Source organism: Ziziphus jujuba, chromosome 5 (assembly GCF_031755915.1).
Source record: "Ziziphus jujuba cultivar Dongzao chromosome 5, ASM3175591v1".
Lineage (NCBI taxonomy): Eukaryota > Viridiplantae > Streptophyta > Magnoliopsida > Rosales > Rhamnaceae > Ziziphus > Ziziphus jujuba.
Genome location: NC_083383.1, coordinates 7,892,965 through 7,914,187, shown reverse-complemented (window position 1 = coordinate 7,914,187; position 21,223 = coordinate 7,892,965). Strand labels below are relative to the sequence as shown.

The 21,223-nt window shown below is 33.1% G+C and overlaps 5 protein-coding genes across 5 annotated transcripts; 1 reads left to right on the top strand and 4 right to left on the bottom strand.

Moving 5' to 3' along the window:
• Positions 1-1,878: 1,878 nt before the first annotated feature.
• Positions 1,879-2,907, bottom strand: LOC125422845 (uncharacterized). Its single transcript, XM_060817107.1, has 3 exons — positions 2,839-2,907; positions 2,476-2,691; positions 1,879-2,067 (listed from the first exon to the last, which is right to left on the bottom strand). The coding sequence occupies exons 1-3, from the start codon at positions 2,905-2,907 to the stop codon at positions 1,879-1,881; spliced, it is 474 nt and encodes a 157-aa protein (XP_060673090.1).
• A 702-nt stretch (positions 2,908-3,609) lies between these two features.
• LOC125422877 (uncharacterized protein At2g29880-like) lies at positions 3,610-4,746 on the bottom strand. Its single transcript, XM_060817099.1, has 3 exons — positions 4,408-4,746; positions 3,821-4,262; positions 3,610-3,725 (listed from the first exon to the last, which is right to left on the bottom strand). The coding sequence occupies exons 1-3, from the start codon at positions 4,744-4,746 to the stop codon at positions 3,610-3,612; spliced, it is 897 nt and encodes a 298-aa protein (XP_060673082.1).
• A 7,415-nt stretch (positions 4,747-12,161) lies between these two features.
• Positions 12,162-12,551, top strand: LOC132803718 (cytochrome P450 82A4-like). Its single transcript, XM_060817098.1, has one exon. The coding sequence runs from the start codon at positions 12,162-12,164 to the stop codon at positions 12,549-12,551; it is 390 nt and encodes a 129-aa protein (XP_060673081.1).
• A 2,640-nt stretch (positions 12,552-15,191) lies between these two features.
• On the bottom strand, positions 15,192-18,088 carry LOC107420286 (cytochrome P450 CYP82D47). Its single transcript, XM_016029213.4, has 2 exons — positions 16,898-18,088; positions 15,192-15,978 (listed from the first exon to the last, which is right to left on the bottom strand). Exons 1-2 carry the CDS (start codon positions 17,837-17,839, stop codon positions 15,355-15,357), a joined length of 1,566 nt encoding a protein of 521 aa, XP_015884699.3. The 5' UTR covers positions 17,840-18,088; the 3' UTR covers positions 15,192-15,354.
• A 1,066-nt stretch (positions 18,089-19,154) lies between these two features.
• Positions 19,155-21,223, bottom strand: LOC107420285 (cytochrome P450 CYP82D47). Its single transcript, XM_060817058.1, has 2 exons — positions 20,171-21,223; positions 19,155-20,061 (listed from the first exon to the last, which is right to left on the bottom strand). The coding sequence occupies exons 1-2, from the start codon at positions 21,125-21,127 to the stop codon at positions 19,441-19,443; spliced, it is 1,578 nt and encodes a 525-aa protein (XP_060673041.1). The 5' UTR covers positions 21,128-21,223; the 3' UTR covers positions 19,155-19,440.

Below are 21,223 nucleotides of genomic sequence, written 5' to 3'. Positions count from 1 at the left end.
CTAACAAAATTCTATAAATCAACAACGACAATTAAAACAAAAAAATAGGATGGAAAAATTACTCACAGTTGGTAGGATTAGGCCCTCTTGAATACTTCACCTAAAAGTTTATCATAAAAACATATATAGTCAAGAATTCAGAAAACTTGACAAAACTTAATTGTTAAAGTTTTGCATTTTTAAAACAAATTTTCGCTTTTTTTTTTTTTTCCTCTCCTTACTCAAAGCAAGAAAACCAATAAAATTAAGAGAAAAAGATTAAAAGTATAGCAGAATTGAATCTAACCATGGATGATTCCTCCTATTGCAGCTTCCAAAATAAACTTCCATTTGGCAAGTCCCTATGACAAAAACCAAGCTAGGGTTTCGACGATAGGATTCTAATTGTATTTTTCCATTTTGAAGATTTCTTAAAAAACCCAGGAAAGACCACACCATTAAAAGCAGACCCAGAAGAGGAGGAGAAGGAAGGATCAAGGAGTTTGCTGTAGATCTACTCGCCGATCAGGTAGACGTCGATGAAGGGACTCCGAGGCCAAAACCAAGAAGGGCATGGCTGGGCTAATTGCTGAACCTAGGATGCTTCCTCCACTCATCTCTCCTCCTGAAGAACTCTCCGGTAGCTACTTCATCATTCTCTCATTTTCCTTTTCCTCTTTTCATTGGGCATTTCATGTGTATTTTTCCTTTTGATATTTGAAAATGATAGTTTAGGAATATTAAAAAATAAAAGGGTAAAACAAAAAAACCTTGAAAGAAAAAGGATATATTTTATTAAAGGCTTTCAAATAGGGATATCGGGCAAAATTCCCCTTAGCCATATTTCCCAATGTTATGTGAGCAGGTTTGTGGCCCTCCGAGTGGGGGATGGTGGCCCAACAAAGGCCATGCACCAGCTACTTCTGGGGGTCTGCTTCCACGGGCTTTTCTTGATTTCCATAGAAGAGACCAGAGAAACATAAGAAAACCAAAGATTGTATATGCAAATGCCAACTCCATGGATTTGGGAAGTAATACAGATTTGTGTGCAGACGGCCTTGAACTTGTATTAATTGGTTAAAACTTCCAAGGGATGCTTCAATGGATAAATAGGGAAGCAACTAAGTTGGAAATGGGCCTGAATTTGTACTACTTGCTTTTTAAAGCTTCTTATTATAATATAATATGGTGTAATAAATCACAAATTATGATAATAATATTTATGTATGATTTCCATTGGGTGACTGAAAAGTGTTTTAAGGATATTTTGTTGAGTTTATCTAATTTGTCAATTTAAATTTAGTCTGGGCTAATAGGCCTGCTAATAAATTAGCCCATGCAATATGTAAATAGGCGATGCACAATCTTTTTGTGGCTGTGTTGACTTAGGGGGGTGTATTCAATTAGGAATTTAATGGATTTTAAAAGAGTTAAAATGTTTGATGGAATTCATGGATTTACTTAGAATTCAACAAACTCCACATGGATTTTATCACAATTCTATATGGAATTTAATAGAGTTTATGAGACTTATATTATAGACTTTAATAGATTTTGATGGAATTCTAATGATTTTAAATATTTTTATATAATTTATTTTACTATTTTGGTGAATAATATCATTTATTCTATACTATAAGCATAGTTTTTTTTTTTTTTAATCATACCATTAGCATTGTTGAACATTTATGATATCGAACAAATTAACAAATATTAACAAATAGGCAAACAACATATACATGAATATTAAATTTTAATAATATTATCCTTAAAATATTTATAAAAAAAACATTGTCAAGATAAATTAAAATAAAATTAGATAAATATATCAAATAGTCTTATATCATCTCTATTATTATTTTTATTGTATGAAAAATTTTATTTTAAAAAAAAAAAAAATCATTGCTCATTACTTTGATTTCTTGCATTTTGGGCATCCACCCACATATTTGAAGCCATTGTAGTTCTCCATTCATTAGCATTCTCTCGTTGTTGCTCTTGACTTTCAAGCAGCTCTTCAAAATTATTTTCTTCAATTTCTTGTGTTAATAACGATGATGGAGATTCATCATTTGGCTCTATAGGAAACTCATCAGAGCGACATTCCTTGCGAAGAAAATTGTGCAATCCTGCACAAGCTAAAACTAGCTCTGCTTGTGTTTTAAATGGAAATGGAGGTGCAGACTTAAAAATTGTGAATCTAGATTTGAATATACCAAATATCCTCTCAATTACGTTTCTTAAAGAAGAGTGACGGAGATTGAACAATTCAGCTGCAGTTTCGGGATGACGACCTGGACCAGAAAAATCTTGCAAATGGTATTGAACCCTCTAAATGGAGCTAAAAATTGTTGACGATTTGGAAATCCACAATCCACAAGAAAATATTTACCTAAAAATATAAGATATTAATTATTAATTCATAAATATTATTTTGTAAAAATTAGTACATATTGAAAAATATATATAATAAAAAAAATATATACCTTGTGGCACTTTAAGTCCATTCCTCCTTGATAAAGCATCATGTAGTAATTTTAAATCATGAGCCGAACCCTCCCATCCACTAAGCACGTATATGAACTCCAAATCAAAGTTACAAGCTGCTAATACATTTTGTGAAATTTTTCCATGGCGATTACGATAGCTACTTACATCACGACCCTTTACTGTTGCTGGTATATATGTGCCATCAATAGCTCCAATACAATCCTAAAAGAAATAATAAATTTTATAACTAACATAAAACATAAGGTGTTCTGAATAATAATTACAACACTAATAATAACAAAACTATAACAATAATGACAATAATTATTATTACTAAAAAAATAAATAGGTAAAACATTCATTACTTACCTTGAAGTAAGGGTAAAATCTTGTATGTTCTCTTATTTTACTTGGCACTGTAGATTTTGGTTTAACCATCATATCTGGTGCTATTGTGTTCAAAGCCCTCAAAACTTTGTTGAAGTTTTGCTCATTGTGAAATGTGATCGACTAAATGTTTCACGAGTCATACGATAGTGAGAATTTTGACCTATAATAAGTAAAAATGTTGCAAGCATTTCTTCAATGCAAATGAATCTTGTATCCTGTAAATATGTTTTTTCTCTAATAATTTTACATAACTTCAAAAACACATTAGGATACATCCTATAGAGTTACCGAAAATGTTGAGGATCTTCTTTCAATACTTTATGAATATAATTATACCCTTTAGGAGTGATTGGTCGTCGAGCCAGTGGACGTTCGATATATTCATCACATATGCTAATCATTAGTGCATCTAATACCTCAAGTATTGCTTGAATTGCCAACAATATTAATTTAATGGTTTCATAAAATTCTTCATCTTCTTATGTATCTCTTTCTCCCAGTTCTTCCCCTTCCATTTTCTCTATTAATCTAAGACATAACATCAAATATTATTAGAAAATATGAAATGTCATAAAAAATAATAATATCAGGAAGGGAAAAAAAAAAACTGTTTAATGAAAAATTCAATTCAATACAAATTGAACAATAAAGCAAATGAAAAAATTCACTTAAACAAACTAGAGAGAAAAATATATCAAAACTAAAAACCTATTTCATAAAATAGTTATAGCTAAATATATGTTTTAACACTCATTCCATATTTAATGATATCCATTCTGAGCGCTCTTCAGGTAACATCTTCAAGAATGCATCTTTAACTCCCATTTTCTGAATCAATGCAAGTGCTTTATAGCGACCAATGTTATCTAAATTTGGAGTTTCCTTAATAGCATTCCAAATATCATTTTTTTCTCCTTTTCACTAATTGCCTTTTTCCTTTTCTGCATTAGGTTATACATACCCCGAATTTCAGTGGCAATTTTTCCAATCGAGTCCAAATCATGAGAAATTTTTTCTAGAAGATCAACTCGAGTGGCATTCTGATCAAATGAACGAGTATTCCCTTCATATTCATTTCTAGTTCGGTTTCTTTGAACAACATTTTCCATGGGAACTTCTAAATTTGGATCGAACTCTGACATTGATGGTTCATTATGTCCGGGTGAAGGTGCTTGGCATGATGGATCGAGTTGAGTTGGAACATATATCTCATTAATCTCATCATATACATAGTCATCTATCCTACCATGTGTACTTTCATCTTGTCCATAAATTCTTGCATCTGTATCGTCTCCCAATCTAATAGAGTTTTTTCCAATGGCAGTTCTATTTCCAACAGCAATTTTTAAATCCTCAAAGTCAGCAAAAGTGTCTGTTCGAAGGTGTTTCTGGTTTGGATGAGACTGTAAAAAAAATAAAACAAAATAAAATAAATATAATATTTTGTTAACATATAAAAATACAAAAAAAATATATCTATATCTATATATAGATATATATAAGATATAATAATATAAAATACATTCTTATGAAAATTTATAACCTCACTTTAAAGTAATTATTCCATATTTCATCTGTGGCAGTGAATCTTTGTGTGGCTGCATCCCATCCAAAACTAGAGTTGAAACGCATGAGTTGAGAAAATGTTTGATAACGCGTTTTAAACCATTTCAAGCGACTCTGATATTGAGTATAATTTTTATTACATCCAAGTGCTTCATTTAGCTTAGGAAGTATCTTACTTTCCACAGTTAGTTTGCTAAATACACCATTATTATCACGCCATCCACGATTAGCAGCATCAACCATCAGTTCCAACAACATATTACTCTTTTGTGAGGTCCATGTGTTATATGCTGTTTTACCTTTTCGTTGTGAATCTCCCATTGTAACAATGAATATCTAAATATAAAGCCCATGAATAGTTGAATCACATTTATATATATATATATATATATATATATATTATAAATTAAACATATAATAAACAAGATCAAAATATTCACATTCTAACTCATCAAAATATAAAATCAGATTAAAAATATTTAATAAATCATATTAGATTCATAATGCATTTTAAAAGACTATTAACTACAACAAAAAAATAATGTATTTTTCTAATTTTTTCTGAAATCATATATATATATATGCATGAACATGTAGTACTATAGCATAGTATATATTTTTTGAGTGCAAGTAGACAGTAATATTTTCGTAACAAATAATAATAATGATGGAACACTAAACATGGTCAGCCATTCACAGTGAAACAGAAACCAAAACACAACTTTTTGGAGAAGTGTGTTAAATTAGTACAAGAAGTATATATATAAAACAATAATAATGATGGAACACCAAATCAGTCACTCATAGTGAAAACAGTAACCAAAGCACAACTTCTTGGGGAAGTGTGTTTAATTAAGTACAAGAAACTATATATATATATATATATTATAATATAAATTTATTAATTGATAGAAAATTGTGTGGCTAGCTTTTGACGTGCACACTCATTGTGCCTAATCTACCAACTCTTTTTTTTTTTTTTCAAAGCTATATAAATTTATTAATTGATGGAAAATTGTGAGGCTAGCTTCTGACATACACATTCATTATGCCTAATCTACCAACCATTTTTTTCCTTTCTTCAGAGGTGGTGATCATCACTATCCATCTGTTTCCTTTTTTTATTTTTTTATTTTTTTTTTTGGTACAAAGAAAATACATTGATCAGAGATGATCTTTACCCTCCTGAAAACTAAACCCTCAAAATTTTTATCATCTGGCAGTTGTTTCTATGCTCTTGCTTTCGTCTGTGTGTGTGTGTTGGGGGGGGGGGGGGGGGGGGGGAGGGGTTGGGGCTTTCGTCTATGTGTTTATGGCTCAAGGAAGAAGGGGGGCTGTGCTGGAAAAGATCGATGGAGATTATGTATAAAGATGGTGGACATATACTATTAATAATGCTTCAAAAGAACAAGTTAATTGGTACTAAAGTACGGCTGCACAACCTTCTATTTCTTTTTACACTAGGGCTAAACATATATACAACATATATGAATATATTTACAATAGCAGATAGTAGATAACAGATACATTAACAGATACGTTCCTTAGAAATTTTCTCACTCTTTTTTTTTTTTTTTTAACTCAAAACTTCTCACTTGAAATTCAAAACTTTCACAATATTGATTTGGGTTTTTATCAAACAATAGAAGGATAATGCGAAAAAAGCAGAAAAATTGAATCATATCCAAAAAATCAGATCAACCAAGGAAGCACGGGGAGAGAACCCACAGGAAATATCGTTGTTTTGGTTACCGTCAGTTCGCCAGTTTTGTTCGACTGTTCATTCAACGGGTTGGGTTTGTCCGTCCGTTCTTCGTTCTTCGTTCTTCGTTCTGTCTCAAAGCAGGGTCTCACTCAATGTTTTGTGTTTTACAATCTGATGAAATCTTTGGGGTGGAGACTGGATTTGTAAAAGGCTTGAGTATTTATACCTAATGTCTCAAAATCCAATTAAATCCATCAATTTATAAAATCCTTCTAAGTTAATGATTTTTTTAAATACCAACAGATTTTTATGGACTTTTAAAAAGTCATAATTGAATAACATCAGATTTATATAGATTTTATAAAATTCTGAATTGAATATTCTAATATTTTAATGGATTCCATAAAAATCTTAATTGAATATTTTTGGACTTTTAAAATCTTTTAAAATCTATTAAATTTCTAATCGAATACACCCCTTTAGCGTGGTTGCCCCCAACTGTTCTGGATCTCATAACACAGGAGAGTGATCCTGGGAATCTCCTTGTGCCTAGGCTGTTTTGTTTCATGCCTTCTCTTTATAAAGTCCCAGTTTCAGCCCAAAAAAAAAAATAATAATAATAATAATAATATTTATATATGATCTATATATTTTATTTTATTATTGTGTGCACAATAAAAATAATTGAAAAGATGGAACACATAGAATATGACGTAATTGTTTAATACAGTACTTTTTACTTATGAGGCCCATACAATAAGCAAAGGACAAATATATGACTTCTTTGATTCATCCGCACGGCAAGTACAACTTGATTCTTCTACCCAAAAAAAAAAGTACAACTTGATTCACTCCTAAGGAAAAGGACAAAAATATGACATTTTTTTCTTTTGCTGCAAACAAAAATTTATCCACACTTGAAGTCTTGTCTGGTAACTCTCCACTGGTTCATTTGATAATGTTATTAAAATTTATATTAGCTGACAACTGTATATTTTTTTTGTTAGGGACGAAGGTGACAGCTGAAATTGAAAAGAGAATTGACTTCCATATAAAAGACCAGAGAAACAAAAGAAAACCAAATATTGTGTATGCAATAGCCAATTCCATGGATTAATAGGAAGGTAACTAAGATTTACTTGGACAAGGCCCTGATTTTGTATTAGTTGTGTTCATATGATATGGTGTGATAAACCTCTTATCATGGTAATAATATTTAGGTTGAACTACATTTACAAGGTTTGCATAAATACGTATTCCTCCCATGATTTTCAAAATTCATCAAAATGTACACTTGCCGTTAGTTCACATCCATTACTTTTAACTGTTTAAGGGTATTATTAATTAAAAAACTAAAAAAAAAATAAAAAAAAATCATCAGATTAATGAGATGCGTCAGGGTTTTTTGATTGTGCAAATGTAACTCCTATGGCCTTCACTCTTTATGGAATCCAGACGGCAGCCATCATTTTTTCCTACCCAAAATCACCATTTACAGCCACTTCTCCTCCGTCCACCGTCTTGTGCCGCACGCACACACTCATGCATTCACCACCATCATGTGCCATCCAAATGATTCCAACTAAACAAAGAAGAGTAGCAGCACAACCTGGTCTCCAATCTCCACCTTGGAGCCATCGGCACCATCTACCGCCCAAGCAATGGTAAGGTTTTATTAAAGAAGATGAGGATGAGGGTTTTGGTTGGTAACAAAACCCAATTTGAACCTGAGATCTAAAAATCAAAAGCTATTAAGATCTCTCCTCAGGCCAAGTTCTTCATCTTGTGGCCGAATGGTGTAATTGTAGAGTTGTAATTTTATTTTATTTTATTTTTTTTTTTGTGCGTTTGAATTTTTGGTCAGATGAACGTTTTTTCATTTATGGAATTCAAAGTGTATTGTATAATTAATTTTGTATTGCCAATAGGCGCAAGGATTGCTTGATTGCTGGTTTCTTTCCTAAGATTTGAAGATAGATGAATGGATTTTTTTTTTTTTATCAGTTTACGTTTAATTAGATCGAGTTGGGATTGGAAAATTTGGATTTTGTTCTCAATTTTGGTGTCCATTTTTTCAATTATCTTTTTTTGGTGTCAATTATTTGTCTACCTTTTTAAAGTAAAGTTAGTTGTGCTGAAAATTAATTTTTTTCCATTGAATTTATTTTAAGAATATTATTTGGAAAAACAGAAAAGTAATTGAGAACATAAATCCTATTCGAGAATTATTAATTTGAAATAAAATGATTTTTTGGTTTGAAAATAATTTGCTCTATTAAGATTTATAATATTACGTTTACAGTTATTTTACTATTGAAATATTTTTAAAAACATTATTTTTCACATAAAAATATTAATAATGGTTTTTTGTATAATTATTATTGTTGCATTCTATGAAAAAAAGGAAAAAAACGATTATAATATTTTTTGCTTTTTTTTTTTTTTTTGAAAATTTAATATGTACTATTAATTTTGGTATCGTCACTTAAATGATGGATAGTTTGGTCTTTATGAACAAGTTGTTTTCGAGTAGAGGTCGAATTAGTCAACCTGTCAGATTTTACACCGTTAAGTACAGATTGAAAGTTTTTCAAAACCATGGTGGTAACATGAAATTACCCCAATATCCCAAGGAAATCCCCTAATATTTATGTATATGATCTATGTATTTTATTTTATTATCGTGTGTATATAAATAATAATTGAAAGGATGGGAAACATATAATATAATGTAATTGTTACCTGTAATGCTTTGTTATATATAATACTTATATAGAATTATTCAATAAGCATTTTTCTTACCTGCAACTAACATTCACCGTTAAAAAATGTAACTTCTTTTATTCGACTTCTGATTCACTCGTAAAGAAAAGGACAAAGATATGACATTTTTTTTTCTTTTGCCACAGACAAAAATTTCCACACTTTAAATCTTGTGGAATAATAAATAAGTACAAGGCAAGACTTGTAATTAAAGGATACAAGCAACAAGAAGGCCTTGATTATTTTGATACTCATTCTCCGGTGACGAGAATAAATTCCATAAGGATGGTACTGACGATTGCTGCATTGCGGAATCTTAAAGTACATCAAATGGATGTGAAAACAGCATTTCTTATTGGAGATCTCGATGAAGAGATCTACATGGAGCAACCTAAGGGTTTCTCCGCACCAGAACAAGAAAAGAAAGTCTGTAGATTGGTAAAGTCATTGTATGGACTTAAACAAGCTCCAAAGCCATGGCATCAAAAATTTGATAGTGCCATGCTTAGTGATGGATTTAAGATAAATGAGTATGATAAGTGCATCTATGTAAAAGATACAGAGAATGGATATTTCATTCTTTGTCTGTATGTAGATGACATACTCATAGTAGGTAGTGACGACAATATGGTCCAAACTACAAAAGCGATGTTGAAATCCAAATTTGATATGAAAGATATAGGGCTTGCAAATGTGATTTTAGGGATGAAAATCACGAGGACTTCGAATGGTATCATTCTTAGTCAAACGCATTATGTAGATAAAATACTGGCTAATTTTAGTAAAGATGACATTAATATAGCCAGAACACCCATTGATGTGAGTTTACACTTATCTAAGAATAAAGAAGAGAGTGTAGCTCAAGTGGAATATGCAAGGGTGATTGGAAGTCTGATGTACTTAATGAATTGTACAAGACCAGACTTAGCCTATGCTATAAGTAGACTAAGTAGTTACACGAGTAATTCAAATGATGAACATTGGAAAGGAATCGTTAGAGTATTAAGATACTTACGATACACTCGTGAATACGGACTGCACTATACGAGATATCCTGCTGTATTAAAAGGATACAGTGATGCTAACTGGATATCAGATATAAAGAATTCAAAATCCACTAGTGGCTATGTATTTACATTAGCGGGTGCAGCTGTAACGTGGAAGTCCTCAAAACAAATGGTAATAACTCGATCCACGATGGAATCAGAGTTCATCGTATTAGATAAATGTGGAGAAGAGGCAGAATGGCTAAGCCAATTCTTATAGGACATTCCAAGGTGGCCTAAACCTGTTCCAGCTATAAGTATACATTGTGATAGTCAATCTGCAATTGGCAGGACACAGAATATTATGTATAATGGAAAGTCTAGACATATTCATCGTAGACACAATACTATTAGACAGTTAATCTCAACTGGAGTTATCTCGATAGACTATGTAAAGTCAAAGGATAACATTGCGGATCCGCTAACCAAAGGGTTAAATAGAGAACTAGTTGAGAAGTCATCGAGGGGAATGGGATTGAAGCCCGTGAGTAAAGTCGATACGATGGAAACCCAACCTAGTTGACTGGAGATCCCAAGATCTAGGTTCAATGGGACAATACAATTGTAAAGACTGGTATGAATCACTGTGGGGGTTAATCCTCTGCCCATTCCTATGATAAAACAGTGATAAATAGAGGTTAAGCATGAAGTATGCTTTTAATGATTCCTAAAAGTGTGTGTTTAGTAATCTAGGAATAGTTATGCTGATTACATTGGAAATATGAATCACCTATGTGAGAGAGAAGAGTGGCCGCTTCAAAGGAGAATTGTTAAGAGCGCAATTCTTTAGAAACTCTCACAGATCCAGGCAGGTGTTCAAGGCCAAAATGAACACAACAGTGAGAACTGAAGTGTACCAGGAAGGAATCTGTGTGAACTATGTTGTCATTTACACAAACGACAAAATGGTTCAAAGATATTGCATCTACCATTAGTCAGTAAAGAAGATATAGTTTCACAAGGGAAGGTTCAAAGAGTAACATCTACCTATCCTATGCAGGTTCCAACTGCAGAGCTTTACCACCAGAGTCTTGCATAGTCCTTAGAAGTCAAATCATTCATGTGGGGGATTGTAACGTTTTAATTAAATTTTTTTTAATTAAATATTAATGTGAATGATTTGATAAGGCCATCAATGGGCTTGTCATAATTGGTTTTTCAGTTTTGGAATAAGAAAACCGTTTTTGGAATAAGAAAAGAAAAGGAGAAGAAAATAAAATGATTTGGGAGGATTTTGTGGAAAAGGATCTTTTTCCTACTTGAGTTTGGAAATTAGAGAGAAAAAAAAAAATCAATTGTTTTTTTTAGAAATTTTTTGAGAGACAGAGGAGTGTGGTAAAGCAAAGGTATACCGAGAGTTCGAAGGGAAGCTTAGACTCCGTTGTATCCTGGGAGACAACCGTCGGGAAACATCTGCACCAGTGGGACGAAAATTGTCTTAAGGAAACTGTGGTACCACACAGGCCTCGGACAAATTCATCAAAAGCAGATCGAATACTAAGGCTCACAGGTTTCAAATCTAATCTTTGATTTATTTATTTTCCTTGTATTTTGTTTACATCTATAGATCCACATGTATAAACATATATTCATATTATTTTGTGACATATCTAACGCTATCTTACATTTCTCCATCTCATATCGTCTACGTATCCTACAAAATTTTAAGCTCCAAAACCTGCAAGCAATGAGTGGATCTTGATCATCTTCATCTTCCATCTTCACTGCTTTTTGTCTCCACCATCTTGGCCCTTCTGCTGCTTGTCCACCATTTCTACGGAAATCAAAACTTGACCAGAAGAAAAGAGAGCCACTAGAATTGTTGAGGGTGGATGGCCTATTATTGGCCACCTGCCTTTGCTACAAGGCCCACAACTTCCCCATATAACCATTGGCAACTTGGCGGATAAGTACGGACCCAATCTTCACCATCAGGATGGGTATCTACGAAACTTTAGATGTAAGTAACTGGGAAATGGCCAAAGAGTGTTTTACAACCAATGACAGAGTGTTTGCCAACTGTCCAAAGTTCGTTACTTCAGAGCTAACTCTTGAAGTACAAGGTGCATTAAAGAAGGCCCAACAAGAACTGGAAGAGCACGTTGGCAGAGGTAGGCAAGTAAAGGAATCAGACCTAAACAACCTGGTGTATCTCCAAGCTATTCTCAAAGAAAACACTGTGTTTATACCCATCCGCACCACTCTTGCTTCCCCACGAGTCCATGGAAGACTGCACCGTCAGTGGATATCATGTCTCAAAAGGCACACGCCTTCTTGTCAATCTTTCAAAGCTTCATAAAGACCCAAAAATCTGGTCAGATACAAACGAGTTTCGGCCTGAACGCTTTCTTACAACTCACAAAGCCATTGATGTACGACGCCAGAATTTTGAATTAATTTCGTTTGGCAGCGGTAGAAGAATGTGCCCTGCAGTATCACTTGCACTTCAGTTTATGCAACTCACTCTTGCTGCTTTGCTTCATGGCTTTGACATGACAACCCCCTCCAATGAAGCGTTTGATATGTGTGAGAAATTTGGACTGACCAGCATGAAAGCCTCCCCACTTGATGTCCTTCTCACCCCAGGCCTTCCTGCTAATCTTTATTATTAAATAAATTGGCACAAAAATTATGTAGTACGTATGATATAGTTATGGGTTGCTGGGATATTAAAAGCTTCACCTTTTTATATTAAGTTTTTTTATATTGAAAAATAATTAAAAAATGCTACTAATTAACATTTGTTACTAAAATTGTGGTTGTATTTGTGATGAATAAATAGCAACACTAAAAGAGAAAGTAATTTATTATTAATTAAATTGTTAATTGGTACATAAGCTCTATTTATGCTCCATTAATAATGATAAATAGTTTTTTTTAGCTCTATTTATGCTACATTAATAATGATGAATAGTTTTTTTATATATTAAAATAAGATCATTTTAGTTAGAAAGGCTACACTTTCTGAGGTTGATTTCACTCCACGTCTTTTTGTTGATTAAGGTTTGTAAGATGAAATTTAGTAGGTAACTTGTGAATATTTAGTTCTAAAGCGTATGAGAATGAAGTTTAAACTTTAGCAACAAAATTCTTAGCAGCAAAATAACTACTGTCACTTGAAAGAGTAATGCTAGAGATATCAATAATTTGTATTAGAGCTGTTAGAGAATCATGGCAATTGTTAGCCATAAACAAGCCAAACCCGAGACCAAGCCTAATGCCTTGGCCGAGAAGCAACTTCCTTAGTTTGGTTTGTATTTCGGTTTTGTAGTTAAGTAAGTCCTTTTGTGATGTTTTCTAAGCTTGTTACGTTGGTGCACAAGGAAACCACAATGTGTTAGTTAATATGTATTAGCTAAATTAGAGAATTAGGAAGCTTAGAGAAATGAAGCACCTTAATGACATGGAAAGCAACTTGGTGACTAAGTCCCAATCCTTTTAAAAGCTATACTGACATGAGATGAAATTTGAGATGACATTCAATTCAAATTCCCATATCATTGCCATGTAATCACTGATTTATTAACAAAATCAATCATTGTTAATACTTTGTTAGATTATTTTGAATAAATTTTATAGCATTGTACATTCTATTCTTTCCATCTCTCGAGCAACGATTGTTGTATCCTCCACTAGTAAACTTCACGAGCAACCATTGTTGCATTCTCCACCAGTTAACTTCATCTCTATCGACTGCTAGATGCTCCACCAATCACATAATTGTAGAGAGAGAAAAAAGAAGAAAAAAAACCTCCATCTTTCATTCTATTTTTTTCTCAAATTTGAACAAAAAGTGATAACTATGTTTGATCCAAAGCCAAATCAATAGTAACGATAAACTTCTCTAAGAGTACGGCAACAATATTGAACTTAATATTTTTGGTAATTGTTTTCTTTTTTACTTTTTTAAACATGAATAAACACTATTGATATGTGTATGATACAAGCTCTATTAGATCTGATTAGCACATACAAATTTGACGAATAGGTGGTGGATTGGGCTGTTGCTTTTTTTTTATTTTTATTTTTTTAATTGAATTGTTGTTACCAATTTAAGGGGCATCTCTACGATGTAAAGGAATTAAAAAAAAACACCATTAGAATAGGATTTTATTGTATGGATTCTCAATACTAAGAACATCTTTAAATTAATAAAAACTTTTAAGTGTTATAAACAAAAGTATGAAAACCCCATAGATCAGATATTGTCTCTATAAATACGGCACAGAAAGCTTTCAATCTTCCGATTGAGGATAGCAGTTCATGAGACTGGGGTAAAGAAAAATTCTAAAATTTATTCATAATAATCTAATAAAATATTGATAATAATTAATATTGTTAATAAACCAGTGTTGGTACAACAATAATGTGAAATTTAAGTTGGATGTCACATTAAATTTTTTCTCATTTTGGTACAAATTTTTGATGTTCCGAGCATTACTCATTATAAATTATTATTTTATTTAATGATTAAATTTTCACTACATAATCATTCATAATTTAAGTAAATTAGAAATTTGATAGAAAACTTACTTTTGTATGTGTATAAAGTTGTGGATAAAGTTGTCGATACTGATCAAGAATAAATTGGTTGGTATGCGCTTTACATTAACATCCATGAAATCGTGGGTTCACCTGTCCCCTCCCGTTATTACCCCTTTTCTATGGGTTTGGCTCTTTATTTATAAAAATTATAATTTATCTATATCTTGATTTTATTTCAATTTGGCCGCAACCATAGAGAACATAAATCATAAAAAAATAGGTGAATTGTTAAGACATGTTGTGGAGAGACACGTATCATTAAACAAATGTATCAATTAAACAATTTGAAGAGGAATAATATTAGGACCTTTTGATAATTTTGACGTTAAATTTTTCTTTTTTAACTTTTGGATCATATGAAGATTAATATTTAAAATTAAAAGATTATCAAATATTAATTTAGTTACATAAAATTCTATTTACGAAAAATAAATTTTGTTGGGATCTGATCACTAATAAATATAGTTTTAAATTTTAAATCTTTGCTTTGATATATTCAAGAATTTGAAAAAAAAAATTTCTAATGTGGTTACAATATTATGGATTTGATTTAACTATTGTTTTGTATATAATTTATAGCCTTGATCGTACCTATTTATTTATCTATCTATTTTTTTTATAGTATGAGGAAAATAATTATCTTTAAAAAAATAATAACTAATATTAAAAATACTAAAAAAAATATTAAAATTGATATTAAATGTGTATACATATATAATTGTGTTGATCGAGACAGTTTTTATTTTAAAAACATTTGAGCACATATATTTAGGAATAAACCAAAATACATACCAAACAAGTTGCTTAATATCCCTGTAATGTAACCCTTAACTGTATCATATCTATTACATAATCCTTGTGCTGATTTATTTAACAATAAAGATTAGCAGGAAGGCGTGGGGTGAGAAGGACATCAAGTGGGGAGGCTTTCATGTTAGTCAGTCCAAATTTCTCAGACATATCAACCGCTTCATTGGAGGGGGTTGCCATATCAAACCCATGAAGCAAAGCAGCGAGCGTGAGTTGCATAAACTGAAGTGCAAGTGATACACCAGGGCACATTCTTCTACCGCTGCCAAACGGAATTAATTCAAAATTCTGGCCACGTACATCAACAGCTTTGTGAGTTGTAAGAAAGCGTTCGGGCCGAAACTCGTTTGGATCTGACCAGATTTTTGGGTCTCTATGAATCTTTGAAAGATTGACGAGAAGGCGTATGCCTTTTGGGACGTGATAGCCGCCTACAGTGCAGTCTTCCATGGACTCGTGGGGAATCGAGAGTGGTCCGGCTGGGTATAAACGCAGCGTCTCTTTGAGAATAGCTTGGAGATACACCAGCTTGTTTAGGTCCGATTCCTTTACTTGCCTGTCTCTGCCAACGTGCTCGTCCAGTTCTTGTTGGGCCTTCTTTAATGCACCTCGATTGTTTAGAAGCAGGGCCAGAGACCATGTCAATGTTACAGTCGCTGTATCCGTGCCAGCTAAAATAAGTGCCTGCCAAGTTGCATAACCCAGAATGCATATAAATTATATATATATATATATATACATGTATTTTATATACTTTTAAATCAAATAGATGCATATATATATATATATATATATATTAAGTGTGGATGGTTCAGGATAAATTAGTTCATTCATTTAAACTTTTTAGATTTAATATAATATATTATTATTTATCAAATCCAATAGCTTTAAATAATTAAATTTATTTTTTTAATGTAAAAAATTGAAGAGATTCTCTCTTAAGCACCATTGCATATATATATATATATATATATTATATAAATAGATATTTTTTTTATTTATTTCTTGGAAACCTGCATTAGATTTTAGATATATGTATATATAGAGTTTATCACTTTGATAATGGTGCTCTAGTGTATAAAGCTTTCTACGTAGTGTATTTGGAAATCATCATGGTGAAAAAACAGATTGAGGTGTCACATGAGATTTAGACTTCACTCTGCTTCACAACAAAAATCTTATTTTAAATACTATTAGGGGCATCTTTTTTGTTCACCCCAAAAAAAAAAAAAAAAACAAAACAAAGTTAACAGTTATTCGATAGGAAAATTGAGTTGGGACACTGGATCCAAATGATCGTCTTTGTTATATAAACATTAAACGCATATGAAAATCATGTTCATTGTGAAGCAATGAATCTCGTGGTTAAAAAAAAAAAATAGTAAACGGAACATAGAACATAAATATTTTTTTTGGCCAAATAAATTTTATCAGAAGCAATGAATCTCGTGGTTAAAAAAAAAAAATAGTAAATGGAACATAGAACATAAATATTTTTTTTTCAGCCAATTAAAAAACAAAAGAAGACAAAATAACTATAAAAAAAAAGGGAAGAAAAAGAAAGAAAAGTCAGTGAATGATAGATGAAGAGAAGTGCATATACCATGGACGTAGCCTTGTTGATCTTATCAGCATCATAACGTGCATTTTCAAGATCAGTACTTTCAAGAATAGAAAGCATCACATCCATGAAGTCTTGCTTCTCCTCCTGTCCCTCAGAATTACTTCTCTTTAGCTTATGCTCCTCCAGCCAACCTTGTATCAATTGATCAAGCACTTTGGCCGTCTTCTTCATAGCTCTCACATGTCCTCCCAAGTCCAACCATCTCAGATGTGGAATCGCATCCGATACCACAAAAATCCCAGTCAATTCAAAAAAATCCCTGAACGCTTTTCGGCACTCATCACCATTCAACGCTGTAGCTTCCAGATATCGCTTTCCTACGACCATCCTGAATATGAGGTTTAATGCAACATCTCCAAACCAATTTTTCATCTCCACAACCACGCTATTGTCGTTTGCCCACAGCTCATACAACTCTTTTATGGATATTTTCACCTCCGATTCTCGGACGTGACAGAGTTTCTCAATACGGTGGTGGGAAAGTACTTCAACAGTGGCAATCTTTCGTACTTGTCGCCAGTAAGAGCCGTAAGGGCTGAACCCAATCATGGCATAGTTGTACCCCAATATATCATTGGCAACAAGCTTTGGACGGTTAGCAAACACTTTGTCATTGGTAGTGAAACACTCTTTAGCCATTTCCGAATTACTTACAACCAAAGTTTTGAAGATTCCCATTCTGATCGTGAAGATTGGGCCGTACTTATCTGCCATGTTGCCCAAGGTTATATGGGGAGGTTGTAGACCTTGTAGCAGTGGCAGGTGGCCAATAATAGGCCATCCACCCGCAGCTTCTGGAGGCTCTTTCTTCTTCTGGTCAAGTTTTGATTTCCGAAGAAGATGGTGGACAAGCAGCAAAAGGGCCAAGATGGTGGAGATGAAAGGGAGTAGATTAGGAAGATGATGATGATCAAGATCCATTGATTGCTTGGTTTGTTGCTTAAAACTTTCTAGGATAGAGAACGAGAGATGAAGAAATGGAAGAGTGCGACATTCAGTTGGGAATCGATCGTATGGTAAGTATCAACTTGATGTTCCTTTTAGCTGTAAACGAAATAACAATCGGTAGGAAAAATGAGAGGCGGCTAGAAAGACGACAGATGAAATTGATATTTTCAAAGAGACGAAAAGAGAGACTACCGAGTGGATCATATGAAGATTAGGACCAGCTGATAAATTCATCTGTCAATTTCTCAATTTATAGAGTCTGACTTATATTAGGGCATTTTGATAGTTTTGACATTATATATATATTTTTTTTAAATTTTAAATATATGAAGATTAGGATTTAAAATTAAAAAATTATTAAATATTAATTTAGCTATATAAAATTTTATTTAGAAAAAATAAATTTTATTGGATTTATAACTAATAAATATAATTTTAAATTTTAAATTTTTATTTTGATGTAATTAAAAAATTGAAAATTTTTTTTACTGTTGTGCTGGTATTATGGATTTGATTTGAATATGTACCTATTTATATATCTATTTAATTTTTTATCGTACGAGAATAATAATTATCTTTAAAAAAATAATAACAAATATTAAAATTACTAAATGGATGTATTAAAATTTATATTAAATGTCATATATTAATAATATTTTATAAATTATCATTATTATTATTATAATAAATAAACTTGTGTAACTAAATATATGACACATAAGTGGTACATTCGCGTGGGTCCTCTACCATTACTCCTAACATAAGGTTGCTTAATATAATATTATATTCCCTGTCCACGTCAAAAACAAAGAGACAAGTCGGAGATGCAGTGCCAGTGAAGGTCCCCCAAAAAAAAAACAAAAACAAAAGGGAAAAAATGAAAACAAAACCAAAAAAGAAAAAGATAAAAAAGGTGAGCAATGCAGTGACGCTAGATGGTTGATGACTGCGATGATAAGTTCAACCCAATCGATCGATCATGGTCCCAATCACTTCGTGGAATGCTATCCAGAGTATCGTATTCGTAGCAAATCTGTCCAATAGTTTTGTTTGTATGTCAAAAGCAATAGATGAGACGAAACTTGACATGTGTTTTTTTTGCCCTTTTTGACAATATGCTCGGTTTGAATATCAGGAAAACCGAAAAAGAAGAAAAACGAAAATTGCTGACGAATGATTTCCCTTCCTTAATTAATATTTTATTCCTTTCTAGTACAAGATATGTTTGCATTTTTAATTAAATAAAAAATTAAAGCAGTCAATCATACTTCATGGTGTGGAAACCCCATAGTGTAACCCTCAGTATTCCATTGATAAGGAAAGGAAACTTACTGAGAAATTTCTGGGAACAATCTGGAAAACAAGCTAAATTCTAGAATGGAGCCAAACAAGCATTTTAACTCTATCCTTGTAACAGTTTCGGCTTACACGACACCGTTCCAAGCACAAAGAAAAAAAAAAAAAAAATACGAATGTTATTACATTTTGGGCTGGAGCAACCAAATGTTTATTATATAGATACTGGGCCAACTAAGTGTTGTATGGAGTGAGTTCTAGCCCAGGCCTTCATCACTTTATATAGAATAGCAACAGGGATGTAGACGTGGCTTAAGGAGGACTTCCAGAGGGGCAGCTCTGGGGATGACAAGTCCAGGTTTCTCAGTCATATCAACCGCTTCATCAAAAGGCGTTTCAATTTCGAAACCGTGAAGCAAAGTAGCGAGTACAAGCTGTATAATCTGAAGAGAGAAGGAAACTCCAGGACAAACTCTTCTACCACTCCCAAAAGGCAGCAATTCAAAATGCTGCCCTCCGACATCCACATCTTTGTGGGTTGTTAGAAATCTCTCCGGCCGAAACTCCAACGGGTCGGGCCACACACTTGGATCTCTCTGAATCTTCGGAATATTGATTAGAACACGCGTGCCCGCCGGGACGTGGTAACCACCCATTTTGCAGTCCTCCATTGATTCATGTGGAGCTAGTGGTGCCGCTGGGTGAAGCCGCATAGTTTCCTTGATAATTGCTTGGAGATAGACCAACTTCTTTAAGTCCGATTCTTGAACTGATCTTCCTCTACCAACTTGGAGATCCAATTCTTCTTGTGCTTTCTTCAGGGTATTCCTATTGTTGAGTAACAAAGAAAGTGCCCATGATAATGTTATTGTTGTGCTGTTCGTGCCCGCCATAACAGTCTGCGAAAGGAAATTATGATCAGCGAAGGAAAAATTGAAAATCAATATACATATATAGATATGGTATCAGTTAAATCAAACAGACATTCATGATTAAATAAACATGTACCAGAGATGTAGCTTTAATGATCGTATCGACGTCGTAACTGGAAATTTGTTCCTTGTCAAGAACAGAGAGCATAACATCCATGAAGTCCTTCTCTGAGTGTTCATCATCTGAATTAAAATTAATTCTGTTTTGCTTATGTTGTTCCAGCCACTCGGAAAGGAAATTGTCAATCTCTTTTGCAGTCCTCTCCATGGCTTTTACGAATCCTCCCATGTCCAACCACCTCAGCATTGGAAGCGCTTCTGAAACAGAGAAGGTCCCAGCCAAGTCGAGAAATGCCTGCAATGCCTTGGGCCAACCATCGGCACTTCCTGCATGTGGTTTACCAACGACCATTCTAAATATCACGTTTAAGTTTATTGTGTCAGCAAACCATTTCGTCATCTCCATTGACACTTGGTTTGACGAGCTCTTTTTCTCTAGCCATAGCTGGTACATATCTTCCATCGACGATTTTAACTCTGATTCCAGGACGTGTTTGAGCTTGACGAGGCGAAGATTTGAAAGGAGCTCAAATGTGGTTATCTTGCGCATTTGGCGCCAATAGGGACCATAAGGCCCAAATCCAAACATGGCGTAGTTGTACCCCATAATTTCTAAACCAAGAAAATTTGGACGATTGGAAAACACTTTATCGTTGGTGGTAAAGCATTGTTTAGCCATTTCCCAATTACTTATAACTAAAATTCGATGCACACCCAACTTTATAAGGAAGATGGGCCCCAAGTCGTCGGCCATGTTGCCGAAGATTACATGGATCGGATCTTGCTTAGACCCATGGAATAGGTGTAGGTGGCCAATTAGGGGCCAAGCATTTCCAGGTTGCGGTGGCAATGTTCTCTTTTCATTTGCAAAGCTACTTCTTGATCTCCATAACTGGGAGTTGCAGATAAACAATGAAAGAGAAAGGATAACGGTGATAATACTTAGTAGGGATTGAAGCGGAAGGAACTCCATTGTTGCAGCTTTTGATCTGGTTAATAGAGTTCCCTTTTCTTTCTTTCTTTCTTTCTTTTTTTTTTTTTTTTTTTTTTTTTTTTTCCTCCTGGTATT

Excerpts from the sequence above, each read along its gene's own strand:
- LOC107420285 (XM_060817058.1), bottom strand. The coding sequence starts at position 21,127 with ATGGAGTTCCTTCCGCTTCAATCCCTACTAAGTATTATCACCGTTATC. Across the intron at positions 20,062-20,170 it reads TCATTAAAGCTACATCTCTG|ACTGTTATGGCGGGCACGAA; the intron begins GTACATGTTTAT and ends TTCCTTTCGCAG.
- LOC107420286 (XM_016029213.4), bottom strand. The coding sequence starts at position 17,839 with ATGGATCTTGATCATCATCATCTTCCTAATCTACTCCCTTTCATCTCC. Across the intron at positions 15,979-16,897 it reads TCAACAAGGCTACGTCCATG|GCACTTATTTTAGCTGGCAC; the intron begins GTATATGCACTT and ends GCAACTTGGCAG.
- LOC125422845 (XM_060817107.1), bottom strand. The coding sequence starts at position 2,907 with ATGGTTAAACCAAAATCTACAGTGCCAAGTAAAATAAGAGAACATACA. Across the intron at positions 2,692-2,838 it reads GATTTTACCCTTACTTCAAG|GATTGTATTGGAGCTATTGA; the intron begins GTAAGTAATGAA and ends TATTTCTTTTAG. Across the intron at positions 2,068-2,475 it reads CAAGGAGGAATGGACTTAAA|TTTCCTATAGAGCCAAATGA; the intron begins GTGCCACAAGGT and ends CGCTCTGATGAG.
- LOC132803718 (XM_060817098.1), top strand. The coding sequence starts at position 12,162 with ATGGAAGACTGCACCGTCAGTGGATATCATGTCTCAAAAGGCACACGC.
- LOC125422877 (XM_060817099.1), bottom strand. The coding sequence starts at position 4,746 with ATGGGAGATTCACAACGAAAAGGTAAAACAGCATATAACACATGGACC. Across the intron at positions 4,263-4,407 it reads TATGGAATAATTACTTTAAA|TCTCATCCAAACCAGAAACA; the intron begins GTGAGGTTATAA and ends TTTTTTTTACAG. Across the intron at positions 3,726-3,820 it reads AATTGCCACTGAAATTCGGG|ATAACATTGGTCGCTATAAA; the intron begins GTATGTATAACC and ends CTCCAAATTTAG.